General features: G+C 37.0%; 1 protein-coding gene across 3 annotated transcripts in view; it reads left to right on the forward strand.

Annotated features, from left to right (window-relative positions):
* usp22.L (ubiquitin specific peptidase 22 L homeolog) overlaps positions 1-17229 on the forward strand; it is a 39650-nt gene extending 22421 nt beyond the window's left edge. For 2 of the 3 annotated variants that reach the window (NM_001092443.1, XM_041575625.1), the window contains 9 exon segments: positions 771-940; positions 3791-3938; positions 5232-5337; positions 6915-7073; positions 8848-8974; positions 12238-12329; positions 13182-13244; positions 13887-14036; positions 16419-17229. In NM_001092443.1, the coding sequence (NP_001085912.1) occupies positions 771-940; positions 3791-3938; positions 5232-5337; positions 6915-7073; positions 8848-8974; positions 12238-12329; positions 13182-13244; positions 13887-14036; positions 16419-16461 (1058 nt within the window). In that variant the 3' untranslated portion in view covers positions 16462-17229. 3 annotated transcript variants of the gene reach the window in all.
* The last annotated feature ends 287 nt before the right edge of the window (positions 17230-17516 follow it).

Raw genomic sequence — 17516 nt, forward strand, 5'->3', positions numbered from 1 at the left:
CCTTTACCTTAAGAGGAGCGCACTCTTAACACTTAGTCATTGGTACTTCTGGGTCATTGGTACTCTGCATCAGCTGCTTGGCTAAATAGCCAAACTATCTCTCACTCCTAGAGTGACCTACGGAAGTGAGCTAGCCTATCCTTATTTGACCTGACCTTGTCTAGGTTCCACTTCACCCTTCCTGCCTGCTTAGATAAGGGGATAAACAAAATGGACCCTGAGCATGTGTTCTTGGCTTTTATATTAAAACAGAGGGATACCTGGGATATTTAGTGGTCATGCTTTGACCCAGGAAATGGGGGAATTGCTTCCTTACTTAAACGAAGGGTCCTCTTGGTGCCCAATCCTTAGGGGATTGCTAAGTAAATGGGGATACATTTATCAGTCCCCATACATAAAGCATATGGCAGATTATACTGTTATAATTGTCACCAATCCTTGTTATATGTATTTAAAATTTGTATAGATTGTAGACCCTTTTTAGTCTTTGTATCTGGGATTAAACAATGTTGAATATTATATGGCTTTCCCTAGGGGCACACTCTCTTTTATTTTTTTTTATATAAACACTAGAAATGTATACAGAGTCTATGTAACCGTTTATCCTTATACATAAATAGTGCACCCAATATATAGTTAATAAAAACGTCACCTTTATTTCCATCAGGCTTAGTTTTGCTTGTTCTATACACAGTTGTCTGTTGATTTGTGTTTGGAGCGTGTAAATGTATGCAGGATGCATTAAGCAGTATAATTTTTTCTTGTTTTAGGTTTGCGAGGTTTAATTAATCTTGGGAACACATGTTTTATGAACTGTATTGTCCAGGCACTTACCCACACTCCCTTGCTACGAGATTTCTTCCTTTCGGACAGACATAAATGTGAAATGCAAAGCCCCAACTCTTGCCTTGTTTGTGAAATGTCTACGCTCTTTCAGGAGGTAAGTACCTTTCTGGCAGGCGTGTTTCACTGAATGGGGGAGAAATCGCATTTGTGATTTGGTAGTTTGTTTTCTTTTTTTTTTCTTTTTTTTTGTTTAAAGGGAATGTTGAATAAAAGAAAACATCATTCTAAGCAACTTTGCAATATATATTCCTTGCAAATTCTCTTTGGTTTTGTTATTTGTATATGTAATGCTGCTGAAAACAGTGTTTCTGTCCCTTTCTAATTCCTGATGGCTCAGACTGTTGATACAATGTAAAACAAGGCAGCTGATTAACAGACCTGAGTTTCTGGGGACTTCTGCAACATTGTTTAAAAATTAAAAGCCAGTAATAAAGCAAATGTTGCTTTAAATGGCAATTATTTTTACAAATAACTTTAAAAGCACTGAAAATTTTTATTAAAAGTATATTGGAAAGTTGCTTAGAATTGTTTTCTTTTATTAGCCATTTGTTATTTTGGGTTTGACTTGCCCTTTAAAGAACAAATAATTTTAGTGTAAATTTAACTCTTCATAAAAATCTTTAATGTGTCTAAGCTTTAGTCTCCTTTATTTGCATAAGAATGAAAATACTTCATTTGAATCCATTTAAAAGAGAGCCATTAAAACCTGCAACTTAATGTGCACTTTTCTGTGCTAAAGTGGAATGTTTAATTATTTTGCAATATATATTAACACTAAAACATTACATAGTTATTCCAATACACAACAGAGAAAATACAGTTAATGTCCCATTGGATTAAACTGTATATAGATGGATATAGGTCCATTAAAGTGGACCTGTCACCCAGACATAAAAATCTGTATAATAAAAGTCCTATTTAAATTAAACATGAAATCCAAATTATTTTTTTTATTAAAGCATTCATAGCTGTTGTAAACTCAAAAATCTCAGCTGTCAATCAAATATTGCCTGCCCCTCTTCCATGCCTTGGCATGGAGGCGGGGAAAGCAATTACTTTCAATTTCCATTCGGCACTTCCTAGATGTCACTGCTCTCCCCACATTCCCCCAGTTCTCTTCACCATTTAATTGTGTAGTCAGTGCATAGACATCAGGTCCCCCATTCTGGTGCACAAACAAGATTCTCAGACTTGCCTTAATAGCAGTGTCCACAAAATGGCTCCAGCCTGCTTGCTATAATTATGAATTCCCAAACTGAAGGAAACACAATTCAGATAATTTATATAGTGTCATTAAAGTTCATTTTGATTGAATAACGTGATAAAATAGGATTTGGAATACTAACATCTATGATCCATAATGTCTATGGATCTTGGTTGGTTCAGGGATCACTTGTTGGGTCTGCCATATCATCATGGATCTGCAGGTACAGTGAAGCAGAGCCACATCTCCACTTGTCATTTATATAAGCCATGCTTTAATGATTGGAACAATAGCAAGGTGTTCATACTGCGACGCCCCTCATACATTCGCCGACCACTCTGCTTGTGCACCAGTAAGTAGAAAGAGTATGTGGTTGGCCCATATATGCTACATCTGCCTTACAAAAACAGTTAAAACATCTGCTTTATTGGCCACAGGCTTATGGAGTAGTGAAGCATTTACTGCAGATATTTTGGACTGGTCTTTAAAACTGGAGCAACATGGGGGTTTCCTTGAAGATCTTAAAGCTTTGAGAATCATGATTTGGCATTAGCTTATCTTAGAAAAGACAGTTGGGAAATTTTATTTTACAAAAGTTGTAAATAAAAATATAGCTTCTGCTGCTGCCATCTTTTTAAAAAGTTCCCTTAATATTTTTACTCGGCTTAGGAAGTTATCAGCACTCCCAGATATACATAAGCCATATCAAAATTACCTGAAGTATGAGGGTTAAAACAGAGATGTTAATATAAACTGGACAACCAGCAAAATTTCAAAATTCAGTAAATACCTGGATCAGTTATTGCTATCCATTACTTAATCTAATTAGATAATTATGGCACATAAAAAGTAGCTGAGGGCCCTGGCTCCTGAACAGATTTCTTTCCATAGTAAATATGTTTGCAAGTAACTTTTACCCAGTGGGGAATGTTTATTGAATATTGCTTAGAATTACATCTTCTTGCAACATGCAAAAATTAGTTTTTGGATGGAGGACTGCTTGGTTCCCTATATTAGGAAAACTGCATACCCATTTATGGAGGAAGCCATAGCCTTGGTATAAACTTTTCTCTGATTTTGACTCTGTAAAGAGTACAGCAGAATTCAGCTCTCTTTATCGATTACCCAGGTGGCCTCTGCTGCATTGCTTTAGAAGCTAGAATAGATTATATAAACAGGCCGATAAATCTTTTTTGATAGCAGTTGCATTTACAATAAACTTTAAAACAGTTGAACATTTTTAATAAATACACATTGGAAGATAGGTTAGAATGACATTTTCTTTCAATATGCCAATTACTTTTTTGCATGGCGTACCACTTTAATTACCCTAGCAACCAGGTAGTTGCTAGGTTTTGAAGTCCAATATAAAATCTGAAAAACTTGGGGCCTTAAAATAAATGAGATAAGCAATAAACATAAGTAACTATAAAATTGAAGCCTCACAATTGGTCTGTTTTTTTGGTTTCTGAAAACCAGAAGGCATTTTCCTACAGGTCATGTTAACCATTAAAATCCATGATAAATACAATACTTAGAAATTGTTTTTAAGTCACCCCCAGTCCAATCATTTTTACCTTTTCTGACACTGAGGTAAAGTGGCAGTCCAATGAAAAACAAACACATCAACACGCAGGGGTAGGAGTAGTCCGTCTTGCATGTATGATTTATATTTTATAAATCTTTATTATTTGAAAAACTTTAACCTGATTATCTTTCTTTTTCCCTCCCAATTTATAGTTTTACTCCGGACACCGTTCTCCTCACATTCCATATAGGTTACTCCACCTTGTATGGACACACGCACGACATTTAGCAGGGTACGAGCAGCAAGATGCACACGAGTTTCTCATTGCTGCTTTAGATGTTCTGCACAGACATTGCAAAGGTTTGTCATTTTTATCAATTCATGATTTTGTGCGTGTGTAGGTCTGAGACATTTGGGTAAAAAGGATGCCCCTTTCACCCTTGGGATCACCTATAACATTTTAGGTAGGAATGCAGAAATATATTTAACATTTTTTTCTTTGGTTTGTTTCAAAACGTTAGCCTCAAACCATGTATTTGTTTGCTTTCTAAATGTTATTTCACCCCTCTTGCTAGTAAATTTTTAAATGTAATTTTCTTTCTGCCTTATGCTTGGTTTAGTCCATTTATGACTTTGATCAATTTTATATTTGCTTCTTGGGGGAGCAAATGGGACACGTAATGGGTTTTTGTTTGAGTTGTTTGAAAATCTACCGTAAAGGAGAATTCAACCCGTAACATAGAAAACCCCTACCCTATGTAGACCTTCCCCAGCCTACCTGGTACCCAGGGCAAATGCCCCTAAATTTTTACTTCCCCCCCCCCCCCGTGCAGATTCTGTCCTCGGGAGTTTACGGCCGCCATGTACTTTTCTTCATTAAACTTTGGCATTTGCCCCGTTACCAGGTAGGCTGGGAGGGAGGAGGCAGCGGAGTCTACATAGGGTAGGGGGGGTAGGGTTTTTTATGTTATGGGTTCAATTCTCCTTTAAAAATAAACACTCTCACACTCGAGTTACATACACCATACAACTCATGCTTACAGACAGAGGCTATTACAGTAATGTACTGTGTTTGCTTGGCCTTATTGGCATTTAGCTTTAATAAACCACCTGGCATATTTTGTCTACTGCAGAGCACAGAAAGGTTAAAATACATATGAACAGAAAGGTAAAAATAAATACTATGTTAAGATGAACATCTGTCTTGTTGCATTTAATAAGTAAATGTACATGTTTCAACTTGCATACAAATTCAACTTAAGAACAAACCTGCAGACCCTATCTCATATGGAACCCGGGTTATTGCCTGTAGTCAATTTTAATATTATATGCCGTAATACAGAAATGGGGATTATAAATATGTAATTTAGACGGGAACTAGAGTATTCAACCATATTTGTAATGTAAAGGCACCTGTCCCCAACACTGATGTTGAAAGCAAGTGTCTGTTTTGTATGCTTTAATGTAGTACTTTTCATCATTTTGCTTTAATGGGAAAACCTATTTTTTTTCTTTCTGAAATACAAATATACATTTTTGTATTCCGTTCTCTAAAAAGTTATTGGAAGAGAAAAAATGGCATGTTGTTCCAAATCCGATACTTCTACTTTCTGACCTGTGCCACTATTTTTTTTTTTTTTATTATTATTATAGGTGATGATAATGGGAAAAAGGCCAACAATCCAAACCACTGTAACTGTATCATAGACCAAATCTTCACAGGAGGCCTACAGTCAGATGTAACTTGTCAAGTGTGCCAGTAAGTTCTTATTTTTTTTTATGGTGAAGTTTTTATTTCTCAAGTACAATGTTTATGCTGCAAATAAATATTCTAACATTTCATTGCTGAACCAATAAGTGTATTTTTTAGCTGTATTATTGGTGTGTAGGCAGCCATCTCGGGTCATTTTGCCAGGTCATGTGCTTTCAGAAAGAGCCAGTGCTGCACTATGGAACAGCTTTCTGGCAGGCTATTTCTCCTACTCAATGTAACTGAAGGAGTTGCAGTGGGACATGGGTTTTTACTACTTAATACTGTTCTTAGATCTGCCAGGCAGCTGTTACCTTGTGTTAGGGCGCTGCTATCTGGTTACCTTCCCATTGTTCTTTTGTTTGGCTTCTGGGGGGGGAAGGGAGGGGATGATATCACTCTAACTTACAGTACAGCAGTAAAGAGTGATTGCAGTTTATCAGAGCACAAGCAACATGACTTGGGGCTCCTGGGAAACTGACAATATGTCTAGCCCCATAATGGATTTAAAAATCACATATTTCAGTGCAGAAGTCTGCTGGAGCAGCACTATTAACTGATGTGTTTTGGAAAAAACATGTTTTCCCATGACAGTATCCCTTTAAACCATGCTATTCTACTATACCATTTAGATGTAAAACAGTTGGTCATTTATTTTTGCATAGTTTCTCCTCTGAGAAACGGAGACACCACCACACACCATGGCACACATATTTATTTAATCTCATAAAACCTGGATTTCTTGCACTCAAATCGCAGCAACTTTGAGCAAACAGCAAGCTGCCCCTTAAAATAAACAAGAGGGTTGGATAAAGTAAACCTCAAATGGGTTTAAAAAATATCTGCAGGTTACAAAACACATGGTACTCCCTCCCCAACAAAGTCATAGAAGCAAGTATATCCTCCTCTCTCCGTAATTGACCTGCTTTAAAGGAGAGCTAACCCACTGGAATGCTATATTTTATATATTGAACCTGCCTAGAGGTTTAGTATATCTATAGTAGTAATGATCCAAGCCTTCAAAGTTGTCACAGGAGTTTCCCATCTTGGATTTTGTTAAGAGTCTCTGCGACATGCTCAGTGTACTTTGAGCAGCTATTGAGAAGCTAAGCTTAGGGGTCGTCACAAATTATGAAGCAGAAATGAGCTTGGCCTGTCATAGAAGCTGATGCAACAGGGCTGATTATTACATTCTGATGCTTATTGTGCTGGTTTCTGAGTTGCCATGCACCAATAATTTACTAATCGGCCTTGGATTGGGACATTTATTGATATATATTAAGTATATTGTGCATTGTCCTTAAGCGCCATAACTAGAAATTTATTTCTCAAGACCTCTACCAGTTAATAGTATTTTAAGGTCTTCCCTGATGTTAATAATAAACGGCTGCATCTGGAACTATTTCATATTCTATTGGAAAATTATTATTGTATTTAAACCAAACATATTTGTTTGTTTAGCTGGCAAAACAGTGTGAACAGTTTACTGGGATTATATTGCCTGTAATTTAGAAAAAAAATCAAGAATCAAGTTACAATTAACTCTTACTGTTGCTTTGTTTCATTTTTTTTTTCCTGCTCTACAGTGGGGTCTCTACGACTATAGATCCATTTTGGGACATCAGCTTAGATCTGCCAGGCTCTTCAACTCCATTCTGGCCTCTTAGCCCAGGAAGTGATGCTGGTGTTGTGAATGGGGAGAGTCATGTGTCAGGAACAACAACGCTCACAGACTGCCTCCGGAGGTAGAGTAGATTTAAAGAGAACATTTTTTTTTTTGTATTGTTGCACTGTTAAAATTCTACAAAATTATAGTGTTTATTCAGTATTGAGATTTTCTGTAAGTAAAATCCCTTACTTGGCAGTTAACTATTTCAAAAACATAATGCTTGCTCGTATAGTAATATTAGCCAATTCCTCCTTGCAGAACAGCTGCAGTTCAGGAGTGTTTGTGGGCCTCATAGCATGAACTACACACTTCAGATCCTTCTGCAAGAATTCTATAGAATTAGGGCTTTAACACGGCCGTTCCAAAAAAGTTTTTCTACTTTAGCCATTCATTGTGTGTTTAGTCATGGTCTTGTTGCATGACCCACCTTCTCTTGAGCTTCACATCACTGAAGGATGCCTTGAAACACGATACTGCCTCCACTATGTTTTAAAGATGGAATAAGGTTCTAATGCTGGAATGTAGTGTTTGCCTTTCATTCAAGCCAGAAATGTTGGTTTAATCAGTTCAAAGAAGATTATATGGCCTTCTTACTTATCCATGTGGCTTTTTGCAAACTGCAGACAGGCAGCAATGTTCTTTTTGTTCTTCTTGCCTCTCTGTCATGTTTAGTGTTCTCCTGATGGTGAAGTTATGAACATGAAAATTCAGCAACGCAAGAGCGGCCTTAGACATTGGCATGAGTTGTTTTTTTTGTTTGTTTTTGTTTTTTTAAAAACCTCCCAAAGTATTACACACCTTGCTCTTAGTGTGATTGTTGTTGCCTGACCACTCCTGCAGTAACAATGTTACATTGTCTCCAATTGTACACAATCTGTCTGGCAGTGGTCTGGTGTAGTCCAAGCAATTTTGGAATAGATTTGTAACCATTTTGAAGGCATATATATACACATTTTTCATAGCACTGCAGCACCTGGTGAAACTTCAAGCCGGTTAATGCCTATGTTATATTCAGTTTTCAAATTATAACATTACAGCCATGGTTCTGCGTGTATCTATTTGTTCTGGTGCATGTTGGCCTGTCTGCTTTTTGCCATTTATTTTATTTGAGCTTACATTAAAATGAAAGTTACAGTCGGTGTTCTGAAATCATTTTATTCATTCACATTGCAGTAGCCTGATAATTTATTTATACAAGAGAAGTGGAGGAGATAATAAAATAACAAAATCACCTCTTTACCTTACATCCCCATGCTTTAAGGTACTTTAGTAAGCATTAATTATTTATAAAAGCGCCATCTCCTTTTTCTTGAGACCTTTGATTGGAAGGATTTACAACCCTTGGGGATGGGACACTAAAATGAAAATAAAGAGAATGGGATGATTTTCAATCAATTCAAAACTATATTTATTTGCACACAGTACAGGCATGGGATCAGTTAGACTTTCCATAATTTGGAGCTTTGTGGATATCCTAGATGACGGTTATGAAATAATTTTTTTTAACTTACAGACGTATATCTGGCTCTGTATCATAAAGGGTTTAGTGATGCTAATGCTGAGATCTTTCTCCACTGCCTCACTTTGGTTTTGGGGAAAATAAATATCTTCAAGAAATTAAATAATTGTCTCTAGAATGCCTGCCCATGTTTGAAGGGAAATTGTGACTGCAGATTTCTGCCCCTATAGACTGTCCTGTCCGATTATTTACTGGTTCTATTTAATACGGATGGGAAATTAATTATATTAAAACTTTCTGTAGCTGCTTGCAACTACATCACTAAATTGTATATACTAATTATCTTTTGTGCACAGTGATAACATTTAAAGACTGAAATGTCCTATTTCAGGTTTACACGACCAGAGCATCTAGGAAGTAGTGCCAAAATTAAATGCAGTGGTTGCCATAGCTACCAGGAATCTACTAAACAGCTGACTATGAAGAAATTGCCTATTGTGGCTTGTTTTCATCTCAAAGTAAGGAAACAAGAATAACGTGGAGCTTTTCCACATTTCTGATGTGATTTATTTTACCAGGTAGCACACATTTTAAACTGGACATATCCTGTGTTGGACATAGCATGGAGCTGGAAAGAATTGGCAGCAAAAGATAACGTACACGAGTTACTGTACATTTCATCTGCAGTTACCTTAAAGGGATACTGTCATGGGAAAACTTTTTTTTCAAAATGAATGTTAATAGTGCTGCTCCAGCAGCATTCTGCACTGAAAACCATTTCTCAAAAGAGCAAACAGATTTTTTTATATCCAATTTTGAAATCTGACATGGTGCTAGACATTTTGTAAATTTCCCAGCTGCCCCATGTCATGTGACTCGTGCTCTGATAAACTTCAATCACTCTTTACTGCTGTACTGCAAGTTGGAGTGATATCACCCCCTCCCTTCCCCCCCCCCCAGCAGCCTAACAACAGAACAATGCGAAGGTAACCAGATAGCAGCTCCCTAACACAAGATAACAGCTGCATGGTAGATCTAAGAACAACACTCAATAGTAAAAACCCATGTCCCACTGGGACACATTCAGTTACATTGAGAAGGAAAAACAGCAGCCTGCCAGAAAGCATTTCTCTCCTGAAGTGCAGGCACAAGTCACATGACATGGGGCAGCTGGGAAATTGACAATATGTCTAGCCCCATGTCAGATTTCAAAATTGAATATAAAAAAATCTGTTTGCTCTTTTGAGAAATGGATTTCAGTGCAGAATTCTGCTGGAGCAGCACTATTAACTGATTCATTTTGAAAAATTTTTTTTTTCCCATGACAGTATCCCTTTAAATTTTTTGTCCCAACACTTCCCACTAATTCAGTACCTTATGGAGCAGGGGGAACCAGAGCAGGAGGAGCAAAAAAAAATAGAACTTTTATTTTTTCAATGTTAGGGTTAATTTTCCTTTATGTAACTTTTCCTTTCAATCTGAGCCTGTATTTCACAAAATTGCTAAGCAATTTTTGCATTTGATTGATTTTAGAGTTTTTAGGAAAACCTTTATGAAATATGGGAATTGTATATAATTTTTCCAGAACAAATCAATCTATACACATTCAGCTGTTCATGTTGTAACAGACACCCCTGAAAAAGTGTATATTTAAAAATACAAGCAAATACAGATTTTCCCTGTTTCCTACATCCAGAGTTCTTAACATTTTAGCGACAAATCTACTTTAAATTTTTTTAGTTAAAGTCCCCCAATAAAATTGAAATAACAATTTAACTTAAAGGGAAACTATGGCCTAGAAGATGTATTAAGGTGGCCATACACGGGCCGATAAAAGCTGCCGACAGACCAAGTCGGCAGCTTATTGGCCCGTGTATGGGGCCCCCCGACGGGCTTCCACGATCGAGATCTGGGCGCAAGTCTGCCAGATCTCGATCGGATGGGACAAAAAAATCCCGTTGGATTACGGCTGCATCTGTCCGTTGATGCGGTCCCGCGATCCAACCCCCGTTTCCCCTGCGTTAGGATCCGATCGTTGGGCCCTAGGGCCCACGATCGGATCAGCCCGATATTGCCCACCTCAAGGTAGGCATATCGGAGAGAGATCCGCTCGTTTAGCGACATCGCCAAACGAGCGGATCTCTGTGTATGGCCACCTTTAGAGCTCACTCTATTAAAATCACCAGAAATCCTGTCTCTCTACATGCAGAATTTGTGCAAAAGGCATTTATTTTGTTACACTTTGTTTGTACTGGTTATTTGAATGAGCTCTAATATATCTGCTAGGAAAGGGAGCCCCACTATAGGATATATTGGATCATTCATATGACACCCAACTGCTGCATAAAGACAGAATTAAGAGAAACAGATGCTGAGAGTGAAATAGTGAATATAAACTTGTATTATTTCATAAACAATGCAGAATTTTTAATTAAATCTTTAATAAATCTAGAAAGTTTCTTATTTCCGTATGAGAGCTTATATTAAATTTTCATTTTTGCAATAGTTCCCCTTTAAGAATGCATTTTAAATTGAGTACAATAAAATGCAGAGTAAGGTTGACATGACCATTTTCTATTTCTTTGAGCATCTCTGGTTTGTTAGATCCATCTGTGCTGTTCTACAGCTTTGTCCAACACTGCAATATATTGCTTTATCCTATAGTATAGCACCCATATTCAAAACATTTATGAGAAACAATTACTATCTCACAAAATCTCCTCTCCTTGCTCATAAAATATTGTATTTACTATATTGCTAGTTCATGCTAATTTCTGCACCATGCACAAAAACCTTAACCACAATTTAGCTAAAATCGGAATGTTTACTTTAAGAGCAAATCAAAATTCAGCGCTGTGCGATATGTTGGCACTATAAAAAATACATGTTAATAATAACTAATCTATGACTACATCTAAGGTTTTCTGCAACCATGTGTACAAATCTCTTTACAAACAAGGTCTACATTAACAACTTCAGTCATAATGTATTGAAAAATATTGAAAGCAGGAGAGACTAAATTATTTCAGAATCTTTGCAAATCAATTGTATGATTAAGGGCTATGTTGGTGAACGAGTTTCTTAGTCTAGTGTAATCTATCATCTGAGAAACACTTATTTAGCCCTAAGCAATTTTGCAGATGCAGCTGGCTGTTGGGGTTCGTTTAGTGAGCTCTCTGGATTGAAGTTCTGTTGCATAACATTAAGCCTGGTGGGGAAGTGTCAGGACAGGCAGCTAACCAATGGTCATGAGGCTCTAAAGTAAAAAAAAAAAAAAAAAAAAGTATATAATTAAAAAAAAAAATGTTCTTCCAAACTGCTTTTCAGCATAGTTTAAGTAAAAATGTCAACTGTGTTAAAGTTCTTTGTAAATGTGATTGTAGTTAATTGCAGCAGTTTCAGCTGTCTTGTCTCCATTTCTGGACTACTTGTGCCCCTGCAACATTGTATTGTCAGCTTTCCTGTAGCCAAGGCTCCAGCTAACACAATGCCTTGTATGTTCTATGAAAAGACCTTTGAAGGAGAAATCTGCAAGGATTATGGAAAATTGAATCTTGGCTGGGGGACATCTTGGCTGCGGGAGAGTCTCTATATAGCTTGACAAACTGAGCAAGTAATGACAATCAGAACCTAAAAATCATTGACAATGTTTCACTTTTTATGTTCAGTGAGTAAACTAGATCAGACGAGGACATGAGAGACTAGTAAGAACCTATCAAGTACAAATAGTTAACACTGCAACCAGAGGTAATACATTTTTTTTTTTTTTAAATTTCTTTAGCGATTTGAGCATTCGGCTAAACTGAGGCGGAAGATTACAACATATGTGTCATTCCCTTTGGAGCTGGACATGACGCCATTTATGGCCTCCAGGTAAGAGGAGACAAATGTTTATTGAAAGTCTTGGGTAATAAAGATTCCGTATTAATCTAGTTTTTACTTGATGGAAAACAAAATATAATTAGGCTTGTGCAGAGATTTATATTCAAATGGTTAGAGTATAGCTATCTAATATCTAACACATGCCTACAAATAACTCATTTAGCCGTTTAGAATTTTGTTTACTTTTTTTTCCATCCCCAGTTGAAATAATGGTGTGTAAACAATATGGATGAACCAAATCCAGGATTCGGCCATGATTCTGCCTTTCAGCAGGATTTGGCCGAACCGAATCCAAAAAATCACTCAAATTTTCATCACACAAGCAAGGAAGTCAAACAATGTTTGAACCGCGCACACATCATGTAGTTCTCTTGCGTCCCTAGTATGCAACCATCTCCATTAATTATGCATGATCTTGCTTTCCGAAGAAGCCATCACAGTATCATGCAAGTAGTTAATTAGTTCTTAATGCCTGATCTCCAGCTGTGCACTGTTGTAATATCAATGTAAATTCTCCAGCTGGGCACTATTTCTTATTGATCTTAAACTGCTGGGCAGATTGCTGTATAGTATTACTGAGTACCACAATGTTTTTGACCCATTAGTGCATCCCTTTAAGTTTCCTTTATTTTTCTCACAAAGCAGTAGTTCTGTAATGGCTGAGATCCTAAAAATCCTTTTTATAGTCTATAGCAAACACCACCCTCTGCTGTTCTTTTCAAGTAATTTATAGATTTAAAATCAGAATGATTTGTAATGCTTGCTTATGTAGGTAATTTATTATATGTTTGTGTGCAAAACCAGACTTGATTTTCTTGTTGTTCGTTTGTTTCCTTGTCACAGTAAAGAAAGCCGAATGAATGGACAGTATCAGCAACCATCTGATAGTTTACACAATGACAATAAGTGAGTTTCTCAGTCCTGCTATTTTTTTAATTAATAAAGGCTAAATTGTGAAGGACGAGGAAAGCTCAATACACCCACTGAATCCAACCATTAAGGACTGGCACTCCTTAAATGCACCAGCCTTGGGGGAAAAAACAGTGCCACACCACTATCTGAACTTTTCCTGTTAAATCCAGATTAATCAAAGTGTGAAATTAGAACTCGCCACTGAATGAATAGAAAGCAGGTGAGTTTTTCTGTGGTGAGCTCTAATTTCATACTTTAGTAAATCTGCCCTTTAGACTTGTGCATGTGCTAGTCTAAAGCTGGCCATACACAGGCAGATTTCATTCTCTGGTAACGATGTTATGTTTGAACAAATGATTCACCCATCCATGGAAAACAATGTAAAAGGAAATTTTGGTTGTATTGGCGAAAATTGGTTGTTTCACACAACAAAACCTGCCCAAGGTGGGTAGATACAGCCCCCCACGAGAAGGTGCTTTTTTTCCCTCAGTAAAAGGAATAACTTTTAGTGGGGGTGTCTAACACACAATGGCCACAAATCTTATAACCCCCACTTCTGTTGCTATTGTTTTGGATTTACCCACAAAAGCTGTACTGAACGCTTCCTAATCTACTGTATCAATTTTCTCGTCCTAGGTATTCCTTGTTTGCAGTAGTTAATCACCAGGGAACCTTGGAGAGTGGGCATTACACAAGCTTCATCAGGCAACACAAGGACCAGTGGTTCAAATGTGATGATGCGATTATTACCAAGGCTAGCATTAAAGATGTTCTAGATAGTGAAGGGTGAGTTGGTTATAATGGTGAACTATTTCAGTAATATCCTATATTTTAATGGGCAACGGTCAGATGCTGATGCACTTTTGGTCTTTGTTCTTACACTGAAATACAACAATGCTGGGCCTTGCTTAGATAAGCAGTTGTCTTAATGGCAATGGCACATGTTAAAAATCTTCCCCAACATGCCTTGCCCTTTACCAGCATTGTGATCACTGCAAGTAAATTACATTACTCACCTGCTTTTGCTTTTTCCTCGCTATTAAGCGAAGTTTGTTCTTACAGGGGCATTATACGCCTAAAAACACCTTTGCTAAAATTGGGCACATTAAATAGGACTTGTGTTGAAATTACATTAAATGTTAACTATGTATTTTCCTATTTTCTTGCCACACTAATTTGAAATTAAGGCAATTTTCACTGACCGTAACCCTCTTTTGTTATAAACAAGACAATTCAAATTTTCCCATCTTTTCAACAAACATTTCCCTTATCTAAGCAGCAGCCTTTATGCAGCTTATTATCAGGGGCTTCTCGATGGACTGAAAATTAGTTTTGTCCGCTCTTCTGATGTTCTTTGTGATCAGGAAGTGACAGGAATAACTAATTATTCATATTAGGCTTGATAAAGAGTCCAGTAGGGCCTGAAAACGGGCTAAATAAATCACTAAAACGTTTGCTTCAACTTCAGAGTGCTACTGGATTTCTTCTTCAGCAATAACTAATGTGAAATAATAAAAAATATTTCTTAATTAGAACAATAGGCACAAAGAGTGATCCACATAAGCCCTATTCATTTTACTCTTGTTAAACAAGGGCTGTGTACTGTCCCTTTCATTATAATAGAGATGTGTTAACATTAGCTTACTTTTTAAATGTTTGGTTTTTGCCTCCGAACATAGTGGTGCAGTTTTTGTTAGTTCTTATAGCTGCGTTTTAGCCAAAGCAACAGTCTTTCATATGATTAATAAAAATATTGATACAGAATTATTAAAGGTGACTAGTATGCCTTTTAAATTGCAACCTTCTGCATTTTTAGGCATTCATTGCACATTTATAATACCATAAAATACAAAAAAATGTACAGCGGCATTTAAAAGACATTGATGTGTTTTCACATGCTCGGCATGCGTTTTAAAATGCCCAAAGAAACACTCATGTGTAAGTGCCCTTATAATATAGACTCCTATAACCACAATTTGCTGCATCCTTGGTTATTGCTACTCTCCCAGATATGTTAGAGGGATGGGACCGTTCCATGAGTTTAATGTTAATGTCCTGCTAGATTGCGTGTTACTAGAATTGCTACTCATGGCCTGGTTACTTGTTATTTTTCATTGATTGCAGTGTGAAACACTGAGTAAGCCCTGACGTGCTACCTTTAATAAAACGGATACATGTGACCACTCTTAGAGAGGTTATATGTTACCTACGCCCCACTTCTCTCCGTCTTTGCTTTGTGGGCCTCAACTTCATGAAGCTCTACTGGCAGCCACAGCATCGGCTATACTGAACGGAGATAGGCCTAAAAAAATGTGTAAGTAGGTATTTTCAGGCTGCTTTGTGCTACATGTAGCTGCATTCATGCTTACACTGTGACTGCCAGTTGAGCTGCAGAGGGAGGTGGACTATACACCATTTGTGAACTTGTCCTTAAGCTGTTGGGTAATACAAACCCCATATTGGAATATCTGTGTTCCATATCCTCTGTACTAAAGCTTGATAGTACAATTCTCAGTACAGGTATGGGACCGGTTATCCAGAATGCTCGGAACCTGGGCTTTTCTGGATAATGGATCTTTCCGGAATTTAGATCTTCAGACCTTCTGCTAGAAAATCATGTAAACATGAAATAAACCCAATAGGTTGGTTTTGCTTCCAATAAGTATTAAATATATCTTAGTTCGGATCAAGTACAAGGTACTTTATCATTACATAGAGAACTTAATTAGATTTTAAAAATTTGGATTTGGGTAAAATGGAGTCTGTGGGAGACAGCCTTTCTGTAATTTGAGCTTTCTGGATAACAGGTTTCTGGGTAACAGATCCCATACCTGTACTACACACTTACTACTTCTATCCTGAGGATAGCCACACACACTGCACATATTCACTCTGTAGCTTTTCTCAAGGAAATATTGGCAAGGCAAGAATATGGAAATGGTGCAGTTTTAGTTGTGGTTTTTCTTAGCGGAAAATTATATGCTGTTCTTCTAGTAGAAGACAGAAAATGAAATGTTTTGGGTTAGTCAAATAGAAATTCAAATAGTTGTTTACTGTATAACAATGATTGCTAAAACAGCAGCTGTCCAATTAGTGGCCAAGGATGGGTGAAATATATACTTACTAAATACATTTTTTTTTTTTGTTTGTTTTTTTTCCCCCTTCCAGGTATTTGCTTTTCTATCACAAGCAGTTTCTGGAGTATGAGTAACTTTTATCAGAGTTTTTCTGAATTACCTGTATAGAATGATATCAAACAAGAAGCCTTCTGCTATGACACAAATCTACCTGAAATGTACACACAAACCAGATTTACACAGAAGCAATGTTGCCATCACACTTGCAATGCTGGCTCTAGAACTGATGGAGCAACTATTAAGGAAACTGGGAGCTGCAGAGGTGTGGAGGGATACTCAGAAACTCTGGCACTAAACATCCTTCATTGTGTTTCTGGGATCTTGTGTGGGAAGGCTGGGAGGGGGGAAGATCACATCTCCAAATATTAGTCATCCTTTCCATTGGTGCTTGAACTTCAAAGGAGGAATTGACTTGACCGTACATATCATGATCAAGCCAATGAGTGGATTCACGTGGTGGGACTGTTAAACAGTTACATAAAAGGAGATGCCGGGATGGTGTCCTCAAATCAGTTATAAATGGCAAGAGAGAACTTTGCAAGTATCTTTATTTGTGAATTTTCGTTATGAAATAAATACAGTATGAAACTATTATGGTCTGTTTATCAGCCAGCATTGGAAAATCCTGGATTGTGGACTAATTCGACAAATACTGAGACCAGTTTTCAGTATAAATGTTTTCATTTTGACTGCCCCTGAAAACCAGAACATGGATTTGTTTTTGTTTTTTTACACAGATTGATTTTATTTTTGTCTGTCATTGAATAGCAGTTTTTATTTTGTCTGTTCATGAAAATTAACTTCATTATTGCAGCCATGAGTAAAAGGAAAGGCAAAACAAATGGATCAGTATTATGCGTTGTCTTTGGCTTCTCATCATGTTCGAGTTTGTCATGTTTATTGCAGCCTGAACTACAGTATGGTTATTGGGGTGGGGGGGCAAACCTTAGCATGACTAACCAATGAACAGTCCAAAATTCTTATTCACAGGAATATATCATTTGTTACAAAAAGTGGATGTCTACCTCTTGTTAATCAAAACCACAGAATATCCTAAATATTTCAAGGATATTGTGTTACTGTATGTTTGGACAGTTTTTTTCCAAATTACATGTGTGTGATTGGCTAT

The sequence above is a fragment of the Xenopus laevis genome, chromosome 9_10L, assembly GCF_017654675.1.
Source record: "Xenopus laevis strain J_2021 chromosome 9_10L, Xenopus_laevis_v10.1, whole genome shotgun sequence".
NCBI classification, from domain to species: Eukaryota; Metazoa; Chordata; class Amphibia; order Anura; family Pipidae; genus Xenopus; species Xenopus laevis.